The sequence below is a fragment of the Pongo pygmaeus genome, chromosome 10, assembly GCF_028885625.2.
Source record: "Pongo pygmaeus isolate AG05252 chromosome 10, NHGRI_mPonPyg2-v2.0_pri, whole genome shotgun sequence".
Lineage (NCBI taxonomy): Eukaryota > Metazoa > Chordata > Mammalia > Primates > Hominidae > Pongo > Pongo pygmaeus.
In genome coordinates, this window is record NC_072383.2 from 50,047,917 (window position 1) to 50,065,816 (window position 17,900).

The window sequence follows — 17,900 nt, forward strand, 5'->3', positions numbered from 1 at the left end:
GGGCTGCCTTTTCACTCCTCTTCGTGGCCTGTTATTTCTCTGCTAGGTCTGCAAGTTTGAAACTGTCAGGGAACAATCAGCCCCTCTGCTGGGCCGTCCACCCAGCATCGGTACTCTGGGACACTGGTTTGGAATGGGGATGGCACCAACAGAGCAGGGAGGCCAGTCTAGGCTTCTCCCAGCAGCTCTGGCTTCCCAAACAAGGCATGCCAAGGAGAGGGAAAAGGAAGTCTGGCCAGCCCTGCACTCCCTGCACCTCTGCAGCCCGCCCTCCCTTCCTCCCAGCCAGCTTTCTTAGCTCAGAGGGAAGGGGCAAGGGCTGATGCCTTTGAGCACTGCTTGTGTGATCCCCATGCTGGGAGCAGGCCTGGGAAAGGAGGAGAATTGCTTTGGGTCAGTCACCATTCCAAACAGAGGGCCAGACACCAAACAGGTGACACATGCATTTAATAGACACATTCCAAGGAGGGAACAGAGGGAGTGCTCACTCCCAGCAGGCCTCTTATAAACACTATGAGACAGGTGGGTGACAACCTGGCATTGAGAGACTCCCCAACCTCTGCATCTGGAGGGAGGGAGGGAGGGAGGTGGAGCTGGAGGAGGACTTTCCAGCTGCCCGGGCCTCACAAGATAGGCTGAATGAGAGCCTTGGGAGAGAGCAGGCTTTGGTTTCACATGTGTAGCAGACAGGTGCTGCCGGCAGTCTGGGCACTGTCAGGAGGGAGAGGCTGGCTTAGGCCTGGGAATGGGTGTAGCCAGTACTCCAGGCTCCCAGCAGCACAGGTGCACCTTACAAGGAGAGAGGAAGGAGGAGGACCCAGGTGTCCAGGTGTGACTGCAAAAAGGCCTCAAGGCAGGGGAGAGGGAGCCATGTGGCTCTCTTAGTGCTTGTAGCTCTTCCAGCTGGAGGATGTGGTGGAGACAAACTTGACGCTAGAACCACTGCCCCCTAGGCCCCGGTTGCTGGTGGCACTGAATCCAGAACCTCCCAGGCCTGCACCCAGGCTATGCCCACCACTGGTGGTGAAGGAGTAGCCGCTGCCGCCACCGAGGCCCAGGCTTCCACCTCCAATGCTGCTGCCGCTTCCATAGCCACTGGAAAGAGTGGAGGTGACCACAGCTGCCGGGAAGAGAGGAGGTGTGGTCAGATCAAGTGCAAGAGAGAAGACAGCTGGGAGTGTCAAGGCCTGTGCCCTGGAGTCCTTGGGTGGTGAGGGGGTAGTCTCGTCAGCCAGCAGTTTGTCTCCTTCCAATGTTCCCTGCTTAGTGAGATCACTGCCGTATGCCTTGGCCTGTGTTCCTGAGCTGCAGCTCCAGGCAGCCTCTTAGGCTGGAATGGCTTCCTCCTCCCCTTCCAGAATCTACTGGAGCCCTCTCCTCCTGGAAGCAGCTCCAGTCCACCTGCTTTCCCTTTGATCCTCTTGCTGTGCCGTCTGGGTCTGTCTCCCTCTCTGAGCCTGACTCCAGAGTTTCTCTTCCTTCTGGACGCCTATGGGGGAGGAGCACACTCCTCTTCCCTCAGTGTCCCCCAGCCCCACACTCAGAATCCCAGAGTGGAGGCTGGAATATTCTTGATGGATCAAGTGACAGATTAACCTGTTGGCCAGTGAACTCTGCCCCCGTTCTCCTCCCAACCTATTCTTCTCCTGATTTATAACTCATCCCCTTACACATTCTAGCACCCTACTTTGGGTCCTGAGGAAGGAAAATCAAATTTAAAAAAACAGACTCCGTTATAGGATGAATTGTGTCCTTCAAAAACCTATGGTGAAGTGTTAACAATAGTATCCGTGAATGCAATCTTATTTGGAAATGGGATCGTTGCAGGTATAACCAAGTTAAGATAAAGTCTGTAGGGTGGGCCCTGATCTAACATGACTGGTGTCCATACAGAAAGAAGGAAGACATTCATCTGAAGCCACAGACACACAGGGACACGGTCATACAATCACAGAGACAGAGAGTGGAGGGATGCAGCCACAAGCCAAGGAACACCGAGGATGGATGGCCACCGCCAGAGCTAGGAGGAGGCTGGAGGGGGCGCTGGGCCGCCCACGCTGCCTCCGTGTTCCAGAACACCATCTGGTTTGGAGAGGGGATAGTGCCACCCTGCATGACATACAGAGCAGGAGGTTGGCCCAGGCTCCAAGTTTCAGAGGGAGCAGGGCCCTGCTAACCCCTTAATTTCAGCCTCCGGAACTGTGAGACAAGACATTTCTGTTGCTTTAAACCACCTGACTGGTGGTACTTTGCTGCAGCAGCCCCAGAAAACTAATACAGACAATTAGGTGTTTTCAAGAGAAAAGGAGCTTCAAGGTTATGCTTGAAGGTCTGTCCCCAGAATTAGCTTTGAGGGTCTCTGGCACCACTAGACGAGGACATCAGGGAAGAAGGACACCTGGGTGGTTCAGAAGGCTCTGCCTTCTAGAATCATTGGCTAATATAATGAATTGCCCTTATGCATGCCCATCAAGAAAACCAAACTCAAACTCACTCGTAGAGGGTGAGTTGTAAGAGTCATTTCTGTTGCCCTTGTGATGCCAGCACTGAGCTCTGCGAATGACCACTTCTTCTCTCACCAGCACAGGGCCATGCCAGCTTGTTAATACCTCTCCTGTTTTAGAGCTACTGTACCCAACTGCCATATTTTATGCTGCCCTTACTGCCTTGAAAACCCTTGGCATCCTTCTGCAGTTATACTCTGCAGAGTTGAGCCAAGCAGTGGAGCTTCTTCTCAAACTGTTTAGGAGAGAAGCCGCCTAGTTGGCAATGCTCTTGTCCGCAGCATGAAGACTCCCTTCAAAGGTCCAAGCCAGACCAGGAATTTTCATAAATCCTGTCTACACCAAGTGCTCACCTCTGTGCTAGGCTTGCAGCCTCAACAAAAAGGCAGGGAATTCTGGGAGGTAGGAGATGTGGCCAGGATCTTTTAAACCTACCCAGAACAATGACAACAAACCTCCCATCACCCCTTCTGTGACACCCTCACTCTCAAAGAGGAAAGAACTGTGACATTAAAGACTCCTAATATGGCTTGCTTTTTAAGGGACTCAAAACCTCAAACCTTCTCCAAATGAACCCTGTCTGTGAGATCCCTTCTAACCCCTCATATCTTCACCCTCCGGCAAGCCCACCACATCCTCATCCCCTCTACCACACACACTCCAAATGGCACAAGAAGTATGTCATACTCACAAATGTTAACTGGAGAAACTCCCTCTCCACTCAACCTGATTGGGAAGAGCAGGGAGAAGGAAGGTTACCAATGTGGCCAGCAGCTTACGGGCCTTTGCAATGACACTTTTGTAATTATTGACAAAGCATTTAAACATACTTTATTATTTTTATTGCAGAAATAATGCAGGTTGAAATTATTTGAGAACTAGTAGTATTAAAGATAATATTAATAATCTAATGAATAAAATAAGGTGGAGTTTGAGGTTCATAGGAGCAAAATCTATAATCTCAGAAATACAATTTTTGGTTTAAACTAGTTAGATGCCTTAAGGAAATTAAAAGTAATCATATACTGGAATCAACTGGAAAGGAGGGCCTGTCCTACAACAAGATTTGTCTCTCAACAAGGGACCATTGTCATGCACTGAGCCAGGGCTGAGCTTATTATATATAGGTGTGGAGAGGAGTCTGAGTCATAAAAATAACAATAGTAATATCAGTTTATTATTATCTTAGCAACCAAGTAACTTTGCTTTAGCATCTTCCGGGCAGAACTGGCATTCATTCATAAACACATACTGAGAACCTTAACAAGAGCTGACAGCTGTTGAGTACCTGTTACTTATATCACACCACTTAGTTCTCTCAACAACCCCATGAGGTAGGTATTATTCGCTCACTTTTATAGAGGGAGAAATGGAAGCTCAGACAAGTTAACTAACTTGCCCATAGTCACAAAGCTGGATTTGAAGCCAGATTCATCTGATACCAAAGCCTATGTCTTTGGCCATGAAACTGAATGATAGCTAACATTTATCGAACACGCTGTGTATCATGCATTGCTCTAAGAGCTTTGTGTGTATTCCCTTATTTTAACCCTTTTAATAATGTGAGAGTTTAGAGCTATTGTTATTCACATTTTATTGGGTGAGAACACTGAGAGGTGGAGAGGTTAAGTATCTGCTCTTGGCTATACAGCTCCTAACTGGCAGAGCACAAAGCTCCCATGAAGCTTTGCAGATCAGGTAATCTGACCTTTTTATTTTATCACTGAAGAAATTGAGGGCCAGGGAAGGGAGACTGACTTTCCCAAGGTTGTGTAGCTACTTAGTGGTAGATCTGTAAGCCCTAATCCTAGGACAGTTTGTTCTCAGCCCATGGCCTTTTAGACCACATTTTGAGAGCTGCCATGTAACCAAATGTCTCCTTTGGTAGAATTCAGTTACTTAGACCTGAGCAGGTTTTAGGTTTCTACGGGGATGCTAACTGTAGTTGCACCTCAAATGATTTACTAGCCTGGAAGGAAATTAAAATTAATTTTTTGCCATAGCCCAATTCTGAACTGCATTTTCTTCCAGGAGAAGAAGGGGCTGCAACAGCCTGAGCCCCTAGGAATGCCCAGGAAGCTGGGGGGAGCTCAGCTTGCTTTGAGGATGAAGTTGGTGTATCTACCTCACCTGCACTCCTCGCCTTCCAGCAGCTTGCGGTAGGTGGCGATCTCCACGTCCAGGGCCAGCTTGATGTTCATTAGCTCCTGGTACTCACGCAGGAGCCGAGCCATATCCTGCTTGGCCTTCTGCAGGGCCTCCTCAAGGTCCACCAGCTTGGCCCGTGCATCTTTGAGAGCCAGTTCTCCCCGCTGTTCTGCATCAGCAATGGCCGTTTGCAAGCTGGAGCACTGTAAGGACAGGAGGAAGCCATGAGTCCTGCTGACAGCCCAGGAGGTATGGTGCTTCTTGGGGAGGAATTCTTAAAGATGGCAGAAAGGCCCAGAATAAATGAGCTTGGCCCTGCCAAATCTTTACCTGCTTCTTGACGCTGTCAATCTCAGCTCTCAGCCTCTGGATCATGCGGTTCATTTCAGAGATCTCTTGTTTGGTGTTTCGAAGGTCATCCCCATGTCTGCCTGCTGTGACCTGCAGCTCCTTGTACTGAGAGAACCAGAGTAAACCCAGTCACTGAGTCAAATGCCTGGCCCAGGCACTCGCTGTGCACACAGACTCACCCTGGGTGCCACAAGCAGGCTCATTCATTCCTGGTCATTCAATCATTCCCCCTGAAGCTTACAGTTTATTGGGGGACATAGACATTAACTGAATTAGCATATTATCAAATGTAGAGTTCCACACTGAGATAAGTACGCTTGGGAAATGAACAGGGTCCTGGGAGAGTGTAATGAAGGAATCTGACCTAGATTTGGAAGTGGGAAGTGGTGGTCAGAGAAGTCTCTCCAGAGATGGAGATGCTTGAACTGTGGTCTGAAGGATGAGAAGGAGGGACCTAAGTGACCAGCTGTGGGGGAGAACATTCCAGACAAAGGAAACATCCTGCATGAAGACCCTGGGTCAGGGAAGGAACATAGTGAGTTCTAGGAGTGAGACGGTGATTTGGTCACTGTCCCTGGGGAGTTCCTGGTCACAGAGCATGCATCCAGACCAACTGTGCCCATGAATTTTGGTAGCCCTACAAACACCAATGCTGGGGAAACAGAGAGGAGATAGGGGGGAATGGTGTGGGATGGTGCAGAGGCTGTGGAAGGCACAATTTTGAAGACTTTGTAAAAGTATTCCCAATCTCAGGTAGTTCTCAATCTAACGGTGCATATCCAGGACATGTGAATTTAAGAGTAATAATTACACCCTGTCTCCTCCAGCAGACTGAAGTGAAACCTACACGCTTCCCTGACAAAAGGAAATCCCCTGCCAGAGTCAAGATCTGTGGGGTTCTTGAAAGTGCTGAATAGCTCAGGTTCCCACTTCTAGATATACATGATTAAGTGGAGCAACAACCCAACAACACAAGGAATCGTTTGCTATCGATTTCAACCACTTCACCTTGGGGTTAAGTGCATCATGTTTCCTCTCACCGTCAAGGTGCTGCCTGTGGACCCCTGGTCCCTTCTACCCACCTTCCTTTCCACCACACTCCTGACCAGAAGGGATGAGGCAATATATGGAGCAAGGAAAGAGTAGGAACCAGCTTGTAGGTGAGAAGCTGCCCCAAGAGGGGTCTGGATTTGGCAGGGAGCTGGTATCATGGGTCAACTGTACACCTCCAAAGCCAAACTTCTTTGCAGCTGTCTGAGCTCTGGGCAGTAGCTATTTGTGTTTATCCCACCCTTCCTCTTCCTGACATAAACTCCCTTGCTTGTTCTTGCCTGCCAGCTCCTTGTTCAGCCTTAAACTTCTCCCCACTCTTTGGCAATCTTTTGTCCCTCACGGCTTCCCAACTGGACAAAGCCCACATGTCTTCCTGGAAGCTTTTTATTCATGCTATCTTTTCCCTTCCATGATTGTCCATTCACTTCATGGCCTCCCAGAGCTTGGGTTCTCTGTTTGCAGTTTATTCATTTGCAACCCTGTAACCCTGATTGGCATACAGCAGGAACTCAGAAAATATAGAGAGAATAAATAAGCCTTTTAGAAACTGCTTCATGACTGTTCCTCGGTTGTCCTGGTGTCTCACTCTGCTCCCACCCAGATCTTGAGGAATGTGGGGCCGGTGGATGTCCTGAGCTCCCAGCATTGGGCTGACCATGTATTAGTGTGCCTGGTTGGGTTTCCACATGCATTTCAAACTAAGTTTTCATGGCATCAAAGACATGCCTGCTAAGTTGAAATGAACAAATGTGCTCACATGTTTCCTGAGGCTGAGTTAAGTGATAATGTGGAGCCTCAGAGAACATTAACCCTGGAACCTATCATGGAGGTGTCCATGCTCACCTTGGTCTGGTACCAGGACTCAGCCTCGGCCCGGCTGCGGTTGGCAATGTCCTCGTATTGTGCTTTGACCTCGGCGATGATACCGTCCAGGTCTAGGTTGCGGTTGTTGTCCATGGAGAGCACCACAGATGTGTCACTGACCTGGGTCTGCAACTGGGACAGCTCCTGCAGGGCAGTAAACTCAGCATCACCAAGGCATAAGAAGAAGAATCTTAAATCTTCATGGTTAATTACCCATCTAGGTCAGGAATCCTTTCCTTGGTATTCCTGGCAGATTCTCCCAGCTATTCCCTAGGTATTCCCATTCATCCCGAAAGATCAGTGTGGTGAAAGTCTTTCCCAGCCTTACTTCTCAAGGCTCCCGTCTGTGTGCTTTCCCCGGGCATGAGGCTGGGTAAGCATCCTCTGAATTGAAATTACATAGATTTGAATGTGACATATGTCTGTTCAGTATGCCAGCATAAATGGCTTCTTTAAGAGCATTGGGGGACATCTGGGACACTGCTTCCCCCTGCACAGTGTGACTCCATCACTTTCTACCTCTCTCTCCCTTTCCACAGACCCAGGTCTCTGCCTTTGGAGGGGTAGCACCCAGAATGAGGCATCTTCAAAGGGCAAGAAGCCCCCTGACCAATGAGCTGAGGGGCAGCTTGCCTTTTTTTTTCTTTAATACTTTTCAGGGAAGGGGAAGGGAGCAGGTATGTCTTGATTCCTTGGGAAATTACCCAGTGTCCTAGAATTTGGGAATCAGTACTCTCTCCTTGCTAGATGTTGTCCTGCCATGGGATGAGGGAGTTTGGGGGAGAAGCCTCAGAGCTGGGGTAGTTAATATGACAAGGCTCCAAGCAGTTCTCCCTGGTCCCCCTACCCCCCAAGCCCCAGCTTGAAGTATCCAGGCAAGATGCTGGGCAGAGGCACTGAGTGAATGAATGGCACAATGCATCATCCTTTTCTTTCCAAGCTCCAGACCTAGGAGGGACAGAAATACTTGCAGACTCTTACTGCATCAAAGACTGAGTGGAGGAAGTTGATCTCCTCAGGCAGAGATTTGACCTTGGCTTCCAGCTCCACCTTGTTCATGTAGGCAGCATCTACGTCCTGGAACAACAGTGCAGGATGCCCCTTTGAGTCTGCAGCCCCAAGTATTTAGGGCTGAGCTCACAGAAACCCAAGTAGGGCTAATGGGGCCATCAACGTAGAGGAAACATGTTGGGAGGTTTGAACTCTGCAGATATTCTCAAGGTTGATGTGACATTTCTTGGGTGGCCCAAGGGTCGGAGGTCAGGTTACCCCACACTCCAGATTCCATTTTAAACCTTCTCCTTTGAGAGAGACATCCCCACTCACCTTTTTCAGAGCTACAAATTCATTCTCAGCAGCCGTGCGCTTGTTAATTTCATCTTCGTACCTATAAGGACAGAACGGGGGGTGTGCTGTTGAGCAAGTTTGCATTGAACCCTTTCCAGGCTGGTGTAGCAAGAGTTAAGAGCCCTCAAATCATTTCCAGCTCTTCCGCTGACCTGGGCATGACTTTGAGTGATTCACTTAACCTCTATTTCTCCCTTCATAAAAGGGGGATAATTTCTTCTGTTAGTTTTTAATAAACTTTTCTAAGAGTAGAAGGAGAGCATGGAACTTAAAGGAATAGAAAAATATACTTATGCAACTCCATCTTTTGATAGATATGCAATGCCAATCTAAAATGTTTTTCCACCTCAAGTGTCTACTGAAATCATGGAGTAAACTTTACCTGTTCAGCAGGCTGTTTCAGGTACATTTTGATATATTTTCACTGAACCTCAGGGTGGCCCCTGAGAAATATGCTTTTTGTAACTAGGGGTAGCTCCAGCTTAGAAATAAGGGCAAGCTGGCTAATGGGTTAGCCTGGGCCAAATCCCTTTCCACTGGATACCTCACCTACTGCAGTCTGGAGGATGTGCAGTCAAAAGTTGCCCCCCACAAGGAAAGTTAGATTGCCCCCCTTTAAACTCTTCTTTGCTACTTCTCTTCACTCCACAGTGAATGCCATCCTGGAAATGCAAACCATCTCAATAATTGAGCCCATGTCCAATGGAATTAAACAATATGCTGACGGTGAAATTACATTATGATTTCTAGAGTGAGTAGCAATGTTTTGTCGGATGATGTTGATATCCCTTTGCAGTCATCTGAACAAATAGGAATAGGATCTTCATCAATAGCAATGCACGAGATTGTGCTACCCCACACAGTGCTGTCTCCACCTTGCGGGATAATGGCTGCAGTTCCAAAGCTCCTGGCTGATACCAGCATTTGCTCCTTTGCACCTCTCTGGTGCTCATACAAAGGAGACTTCAGATGGCTGTGTGTGGCCAGAAGCCAGTCTCCTATTTACCTGACTTTGAAATTTTCCACAACATCCTGCATGTTCCTCAGTTCAGCTTCAAGCCTGCCCCTCTCAGTGGTGACGCTTTCCAGCTGCCGTCGGAGCTCACTGATATAGGAATCAAAGAGGGGCTCTAGGTTCTGCCTCACGGTCCTGGAACCCTGCTCCTGCAGAAGGGCCCACTTGGTCTCCAGGACCTTGTTCTGCTGCTCCAAGAACCTCACCTGGAGGGAAGAAGAGAGAATGAAACCTTGAGAAGTTGGAGAGGCAGAGTCAGACACTCCTATTAATAAGGGAGAGAAGAAAAAGATTTTTTTCACTTGGCACCCATTGGCAATAATGTAACTGACAACTCCAACCCAAAAGGAGGCAGTCCATGGAGCTACCACAAAGTTCCCTAGGGCTTGCATAGGATTCGGGTGGTGGGGCCTAGAGGCTTCTGTTGGGGAGCTGCTCTTGGGTTAAGTTTCTCAACACCACCTACTCTGGGTTAGGGTAGTTTGCTGAGCAGCAACTCTCCTGTAGAGAATCAACAAAACTCTTCCCTTGGTGTTAACTGAACCAGCCCATGTGGCTCCGAAAGAGAAGAAATTTCTACCAGGTCCTGTGGGGCAAGCTGGCCTGACTTGGAAGGGTCTCAGCCCCTGGGAGGCCATGCTGAACAGTGCTCATTCCCACAGTGGGGTCGTTGCATTATTGCTCTGCCCCCATGGGATGGCCCTTCCAAGAGTTTATTTGATCCCAAACCCAAGGGGGTGGATGAAGCCCCTGCTTACCTTGTCGATGAAGGAGGCGAACTTGTTGTTGAGGGTCTTGATCTGCTCGCGCTCCTCGGCCCGCACTCGCTGGATGGTGGGGTCGATTTGCAGGTTGAGAGGAGTCAGGAGACTCTGGTTGACAGTGACCTCTTGGATGCCTCCAGGGGGACACACGGGGAAGCTGGGGCCACTGAAGCCTCCTCCAACTCCACCCCCATAGCCAAATCCACTGTTGACTCCAAACCCGTTGCTGGCCCTGCCACCAAAGTCACTTCGGAAGCTGCTGCCACACCCACTGATGGAGACCCGCTTGGCACCCCCCAGGTTGTAGAGGCTGCGGCTTCCAAAGCTGGCCCCAGCACTGCTGATCCTTCCCAGGCCCCCACTCCCTGCTGCAGAGCGGGCCACAGAGATAGAGCTGAAGCGGGAGCGGCCAGCTGCTGGGGTGGTGGCTGAGGTGGTGCTGAAGCCCCTGCGGCTGCCAGACTGGAAAGTGATGGAGGACTGCCGAGACATGGTGGGTGAGGAAGGCCGGCGAGAAGGCACCTGAGGTGGGCTGGTGCAGGCAGTGGAGAAGACAGGTGGCTGGAGAGCCCTGGTCCCGTGGCTTTTATGAGCATCCTGCGGGGGCGGGGCACTGCTAGTGGAGAGGGCCTTCTGATGGCATCCCCTGGGCATCCGCCAACCCTGAGCTCACACTCGGCATCCCTCAGGAAATGGTGTAAGGGCCATTGCCTTGTTCCCTGGCACCCCCTCCCCACAACGTGCAAACTCCTTTCCAGTTGCAACTTGATCAGCGTATGAGTAAGAAGCAAGTTAATTGCTTTCTGTCATGTGCTAATGATGCATCTTGTAAAGGACTCAGCAAACACTGCCTCATTTCTAAACTGCTTTCTTAGGCCTGGGACAAACTCCCTCCTGTCCAAACATCTTGTGTTAATACAAGCCACTGCACTTCACTGTTTCCTTGGGGTGCTTCCTATTCCCTAAGCATTTTCTCAGCAGCTACTGCCCAGTTCCCCAAGCCCCATCAAGCTGTCTTTCCAGACCTTGAAGGTCTTGCTTTGTAATCATCTTCCTTAGGAATCCACCTCATTTTGATTGCCCCTTTATTCTGCTCTTAAGCTTCTGTGTCTATTGTGTAGGTCACATATGGTTTTCTGGAGTGTGTGTGTGCCTGTGCCCTGCCCACTGCAATATGATGTGACTCTCAAGGCCAGCCAGTGCTCTGTCTCCTGGGAAGAGAGGTTGTGAGAGCAGAAAGACTCGGGTTTGAATCTCAGACCTGCTCATAGTTGTGGGACCTTGAGCAAGCCATGAAACTTTTCTGTCCCTCAACTTGCATGTCTGTAAAATGGGGTTTGTGATGAATATTCACATGTGAAAACTTTTGCAATGCCTGTTATATGTAAGTGCTGAGTAAATGTTTATTGAGGCTTCTCTCCTTCTGATACAATCAAGTAATATTAAGGAAGTGCCAACCATGTCCATCCTGTGACTAGTCCTGTGGGAATTCAAAAGAAACACAATGCACATTGTTTATCTTCAACAAGCTCATGGTCCTGTTGGGAAGATAAAACTGTACAAGATGGTATACCATGAATCATCACCTCCAAGCTGCACTTGAGGCTGCCTATCCCAGAAGTCTCCCAGGCAGGTCCCTCCTCCTCCTGAGGACCAAGAATTCCTAGCCCTCCAGTCCTTCATCAAAAGAGCTCCAACAGCTGCACCTAGCAGAGGATTCGTTCCTTCCCTGTTTCTCCTGTTAACCTTGTAGACTGTGCCCTACATTCTATATTAGCCTACAAACCGCAAAGAAGACTTCAAGGCACCTCATCTGTCTGTTCTGCATCTCATTGCCCCGTCTCTACCATGGGAAGAGTCAAACCAAAACATTGCTGAATCTTCTTCTTTTTTTTTTTCTTCCTTGAGACAGGGTCTCACTCTGTTACCCAGGCTGGAGTGCAGCGGCTCAATCTCGGCTCACTGCAACCGCCATCTCCTGGGCTCAGGTGATCCTCCCACCTCAGCTTCCTGAGTAGCTGGGACTATAGGCAAGCTCCACCATGCCCATCTAATTTTTTTACTATTTTGTAAAAACTGGGTGTCGACATTTTGCTCAGGCTGGTCTTGAACTCCTGAGCTCAAGTCATCCATCCTCCTTGGCCTCCCAAAGTACTGAGATTATGGGCTTGAGCCACCGCGCCTGGCCTGAATCTTCTTTTATCTTGCTGCCTGCTTTCTTCTGCTGTGGTTTGTGGTTTTGAAGGCTGGGAGAGTAAGAGAGGAATTAATTAACATTCAGTCTCCATTTCGTGGATGAGGGCATTGAGCCCAGAATGGTTAACTAGTCAGACAGACCCACAAGAAGCAGAGCCAGATTCCATGGTCTTTCCACACAGGTATCCTTTTAGGGGCACACTGGTAACCGACCATTTGGCAGACCTTCTCACCCGCCTGGAATGGCAGCTTGGCACTTGGAGCGGTAGTTCTTTGTTCTCTAAGCTGTTTCCTCCTTGGGGCTGAGGCCAGGGGGTAGGCCTCTCCCCCATCTAGAGATTATTTGGGAGTCTCAGTTTCCACAGGAAAGATACAAATCATAGCTTGTGTTAACACAGGCCAGGAAGAGCAGAGGAGTTCCCTCACCTGGTTCCGTTGCCAGCCCCAGCCAGGGTGGTGCATGGTTCTCAAGTGGAAAGAATAATTATGTTTGTTTTCTGTACTCTTCATTGCATGATAATCTGGCCCCCAGAAGAAAGGACACTTGTTTCCTGAGCCATACTGAGCAAATGCTTGCAGAGCTTTCCACAAAACAAAGGCCTTGGAGGGTCCAGGTGTGGTGAGTGGCTGGGCCGGCATGTCCACGGGAAGGGAGGTCCCCAGCCTTCTCTCACCATGCTTCCCACGTGGGAAGCAGGCTCCAGGCTGCCTTCCCTCCCAGCCATTCCTTTCTTTCCCATGTCCCCTGCTGGGGCCCTCTTTCCAGGCACTTCATCTCATTCTGTTTCCGTTCTGGTTTTTCTCAGCCATCACCTCTTGCCTGGGGCTGCTCATTTATTCTTTTCCTCCTTCCCCTCTAGTTTTTCCAGGACTGTTGTTTCTGAAGCTAGACGGTCTTACTCACAGGCTTTGCCGAGTTAGATTGAAACGGAGAGATCATTCACCTCCCTTCCTCCTCCACTCCCTCTTCTGTGACCTTTGACCTGCACAGTGACCTTTATCCTGGTGGTCTATATCTAGAAGAGTGCCTGGAACACCTGGCCTCCCTGACAACTTGTGTCACCACCCTTTTAAAAATCTCAAAACTCATAGATTGTTAACACCTTCTTCGCTTTCTGACATTTTTGTTTTGTTTTTAACCTCTTTGTAATTCTGCTTACAACTTCTCCCTAAGAAGTCATCGAAGATGAACTGGGCCCAGCACTACCCCTTAACGCTGTTTCCGTGGAGTGCCTGCGTCTGGCATGCCCTTTGATATCTTGGTTTTCTGGTGGTACGAGTGTTGGTCCACTTCTGAGGGTTGGGCGTTTTCCTCCCAGCTCTGACAAGCCTCCTAACCACCCCAGATAGAATTGTGGCAGAAGTTTGTGTGATTCAGGCTGTCTAATTTAAAGAAGAACTACACATTCCTTTCTGTTCTCCAGTCTTTCTGCAGCCCTCTCCACCTCTGTGTTATTGGGTGTATCTGAGAGGAGTTTTCTTGAGTTTGGAGGAGTGCTGGATTCAAGGGCCATGGTTTGTGCTCTGGTGCATGAGGCTGGGAGAGGCAAACTCTTCAATTTCCCTGCTCTCTGCCCATCCTGCTCAGGGTGATCTCTGTCATCCTGGGAGGAACACTAACGTCCTTGGCAGGTGGTGGATCCCAGGACATGGGGCTAGGTGGTGATCAGGGCTGTGGAGGAAGACAGGAAGTGGGTGGGAGATGCCTCTTCCACAGATGAGGAGTGGGAATGCCCCAGGGAGCTTTGGCTTCCAGCCAGGCCAGGGCCAGGGCAGGGCCGCCATGGCTAAAGACCATGGGGCAGCAGGGGTTACCTCCCTAGAGCAGGCTGGCCTGAATCATAGAGCCAGGGGCCTGGGCACAGCATCTGAGGACCTAGGCCACAGCCACCTGCCCCCAATTCCTCGACTGCTAGACTTCCCAGACTTCTCCTACTCTCTGTGGAGTCCTGGCTTTAGTGAGTAACTATTTATTAGCATCTATAATATGCCAGGCACTTGCTGTTCTAGCACAGGAGATACAGCAGTGAAGAAAGCAGCCACAACTCCCTTCCCTCCTGGAGCTTATATGGAAAGAGGAGGGGAGCAGAGGTGATTTGGAGGGGCAGACACAATCTGGGTCTCCCAGCTGACACACCCAGGGGCCGAGTGTGGAGAAGGTAATTCTGTTGTGACGGCACCTGAGACATGCTGGCCAGAAATGCTTTGCCGTCTTCACTATTTGTGCTGGGGTGGCCGCACTTCCTCAATGTTTGGTGTGTCTAACAGGCACTGCCCAGCTTGCCTCAGATCCTCCACCTTACAGCCCCCTTTGTGCCTGTAGTCAGCAGCAATAATTGCTCCCCAAAGGGCCCTACAGGTGCCAGCTGATCTGAACAAACTGCCAAGGTGCAGGACTTGGGACATCTGCTAGCAAATGGCCACACTCACATGTTCCGCTCCTGTCCACTGCCAACTCAACAGCCACTTCACGTGGGCCCAAATTTGATGGGCAGACATAGAGCCAGTGCAGGTAGGCAGACAATCTCCCCTCTCAGTCCATTTCAGCAGGAAAGTGGTGTGCTCTTTTTATTCAAACTCAGGCTTAAGAAAGTGTGATGAAACTGTCCCGTCCCTCCATAATCCAGCCCTTCAGATGCTCCCAACAGATTGTGCATGTACAAGGTAGACACACAGACACATATGTCTTCAGAACATTCACAAAACAGCAATCTGCACATGAGTGTAGTGCTGCCTGAATGTGTCAGGATACAGAAGTGAAGGAGCAGAATTAGTCTTTAAAGCCTGGAGGAGCCCTAGAGATGAGGAAACTGGGGTCAGAGAGGAGAGAAGAACTGTCGAAGGCCACACAGCTGTTTGGTAGCTAGGCCAGAACTCCTGATCCCTTCTGCTGTCCCACATTAGCCCCGGGGCTTCTCCATGTTAGAGAGCACAGCAAGAAACCTCCCTGTTGCCTGAGAGGCACAGATGGGGCCCTCCTGGAAGGAGGGTGTTGGTGAGATGCCAGCCTCTCAGGGGCCCTCCCAGGGCACCCCTACAGGAGACTGAAGAATTCCAGGTGTATCTTGGCCGTTCATCTCCAACCTTTTTGTTTTTTGTTTTTGTTTTTGAGACAGGGTCTGGAGTGCTGTGGCACAATCACGGCTCACTGCAGCCTCAATCTCCCGGGCTCAAGCTATCCTCCTACCTTGGCTTCCCAAAGTACTGGGACTACAAGTGTTAGCCACTGTGCTTGGCTTCTTCAGCCAATTTAATGGCCTCGTTTGTCCCAGGGTTAGGATGCTTCCTCCACCAAGTCTCTCTGTGGCTTGTGCTGGGGAGAAGCTGCCACACGGGGAAACTGAAGGGAGGGAAAGTGGGAAGAAATGGGATGCTGCTCCAGCTCCTCCTCGGAGTGGGGACCCAGAGGCCCTCTCTGAACTGAGGAGCGCAGGACCTAGAACCCAGCCTGGTGAACACTGGCATGGAGTTCCAGCCTGTGGGTGCAGGCTCAGGGGCTGGTGATCCTGGCACGCTGCGGGATGCTGCTGAAACCTCCCCAGTGTCACCGGGTCTGGAGGTTGCTGTGGAAGGTTGGGGGTGTTTGTCACCTGGTGGGAAGTCTGAGCTGAAAGAGGCAGCCTCACCCTGGTGCTGGGCTTGGCACTGCCTCAGTGTCTTTTGGACACTGAAAACTTGGACATCCTGAAAACTCTTCCCTCTTTCTTGCTTGCCAGCCCCCTTCCCTTTTCCAGTTACATCTGAGAGACATAGCTGACCTGAGCCTTCAAACAAGCTGCCTTTGCTCAGCATTTATTCTTTCAAGAACTATTTGTTGGGGACCTATGACATGGGAGGCACTGGGATACAGCAGTGAGGGAGGCACAGTCCCAGCATGGTGACAAGGAAGTGGGTCATTAAGAGAGGGTGTCACTTTAGGGGTGGGTGCAGGGTGTGCACGGGGAGCTCATGATACCTGGGAGGCCATCTCCCCGTTGGTGGCCAGGCTGTGGCCATGCAGCCTGGTGGCCAGGCCTTTGCTGTTCACAGCAACTCCAGAAGAGCTCAGAAAGCACACTTCATACAGATCCCATATTTCATGGATGAGGAGTGTGAGGCCCAGAGCCTGACAGGAAGCTTAGAGTCAAACTGCAATAGGACAGTTGTCTCCTGACCCCCAGAACAGTGTTTGCTCCATGCCACACTGATCCATGTGCTGGAGCAGATGGTAAGTGTTCTCCATGAGTTTGCCCACTAGGGGCTTGGGCTGTGGGGAAGATGGAACTGACACATGTGAAGCAGACATCATGTAAAATGGTATATAACTGAATTTAAAAATATAGGCCGGGCACAATGGCTCATGCTTGTAATTCTGGCACTTTGGGAGGCCGAGGTGGGCAGATCGATTGAGCCCGGGAGTTTGAGACCAACCTGGGCAACATGGCAAAACCCCATCTCTACAAAAAATACAAAAATTAGCTGGGCATGGTGGTGTGCACCTGTAGTCCCAGCTACACAGCAGGCTGAAGTGGGAGGATGGCTTGAGCCCTGGGAGGTTGAAGCTGCAGTGAGTTGTGATTGTGCTACTACTGCACTCCGTCCTGGGTGATAGAGTGAAACCCTGTCTCAAAAAAAAAAAAAAAAAAAAAAAAAAAAAGAAATTCAGACTGTGAGTGATGCAGTCTTTGGATGGGCCTTGAGGGCTTCAGAGGATCCTTGCTCTCCTGCTGGCTCCAGATGCCCCATCTCGGGCACACACAGGAGCATGGCGGGAAGCAGCACTAAGCACAGGAGGTGAGGCTGAGGTAGCTGGTTGGGTCTAAACATTTCCCATGGATAAATCAGAGTGGATCCACCCACAGACACTTCAGATGGGATCACTGAATGCATTCCTGCCTTGTCTCTGTAAAGCTGTGTCCGACATGAGGCATCCGGGTGATGCATTGTTTGCTTGTGTGTTTCCATGAATGAGAACTTCTGTAGCCATGGAGCTGTGTTTTCTATGATCCTGAGAGAGCAGGTCCCTTGAGCACCCAGTCTTGGCCTAGGAATTCCTGCCTCATTCTGAGGTGCATGGCTCCCAGCTGACCTGTAGGCACTAAATCAGCACACACTGATGATGAGGATGGTGACAATGACAATGAGGTCAGGAAACCGAGAGCCATTATGCTAGGAGTGACTGACTCAATGTAAATGGAGAACAGAAACCTCTTCCTGCTCTGCTTTAAGAGGGGTAGATATTTGAAAGCCCCGACGCAGAGGAATGAAAAATTAGGGCCCATGACTCATTCTTGACAAAGAATTAATCTCTTTGAAGGAGGACTCAGCAGAGGGCTCTTCTAATCAGCCAGCTCTCTTTGTGTGTGTTCAAAGTGCAATTGATTGACATGTCTCTTGCAGGAGGATTTCCAGGGTGTAAAACCAGATATATTACCGGGATGTCATGAGTAAGATAGTTCCCACTGAACAGACCAGGGCTGTGTCTGTGATGCAGGTTACATCTGAGCAGCCAGGACACCACTTTCCTCCCTTCCCAGAAAAGGGTAAAATGGCTTAGAAGGCCCACAGACAGATGCCAGGATGACCTCTGCATGATCCTACCTGTGGATATTCTGGCTGTTCTCCCATCTGGCCGTGAGGGAGAGGAATTCCTTTTAAAGGAAATGCCTGAAAGTGCTT

General features: G+C 50.0%; 1 protein-coding gene across 1 annotated transcript; it reads right to left on the minus strand.

Annotated features, from left to right (window-relative positions):
- Positions 1-429: 429 nt before the first annotated feature.
- Positions 430-10,742, minus strand: KRT75 (keratin 75). Its single transcript, XM_054444997.1, has 9 exons — positions 10,041-10,742; positions 9,274-9,488; positions 8,247-8,307; positions 7,902-7,997; positions 6,900-7,064; positions 4,983-5,108; positions 4,635-4,855; positions 3,196-3,230; positions 430-1,120 (listed from the first exon to the last, which is right to left on the minus strand). Exons 1-9 carry the CDS (start codon positions 10,698-10,700, stop codon positions 882-884), a joined length of 1,818 nt encoding a protein of 605 aa, XP_054300972.1. The 5' UTR covers positions 10,701-10,742; the 3' UTR covers positions 430-881.
- Positions 10,743-17,900: the final 7,158 nt, after the last annotated feature.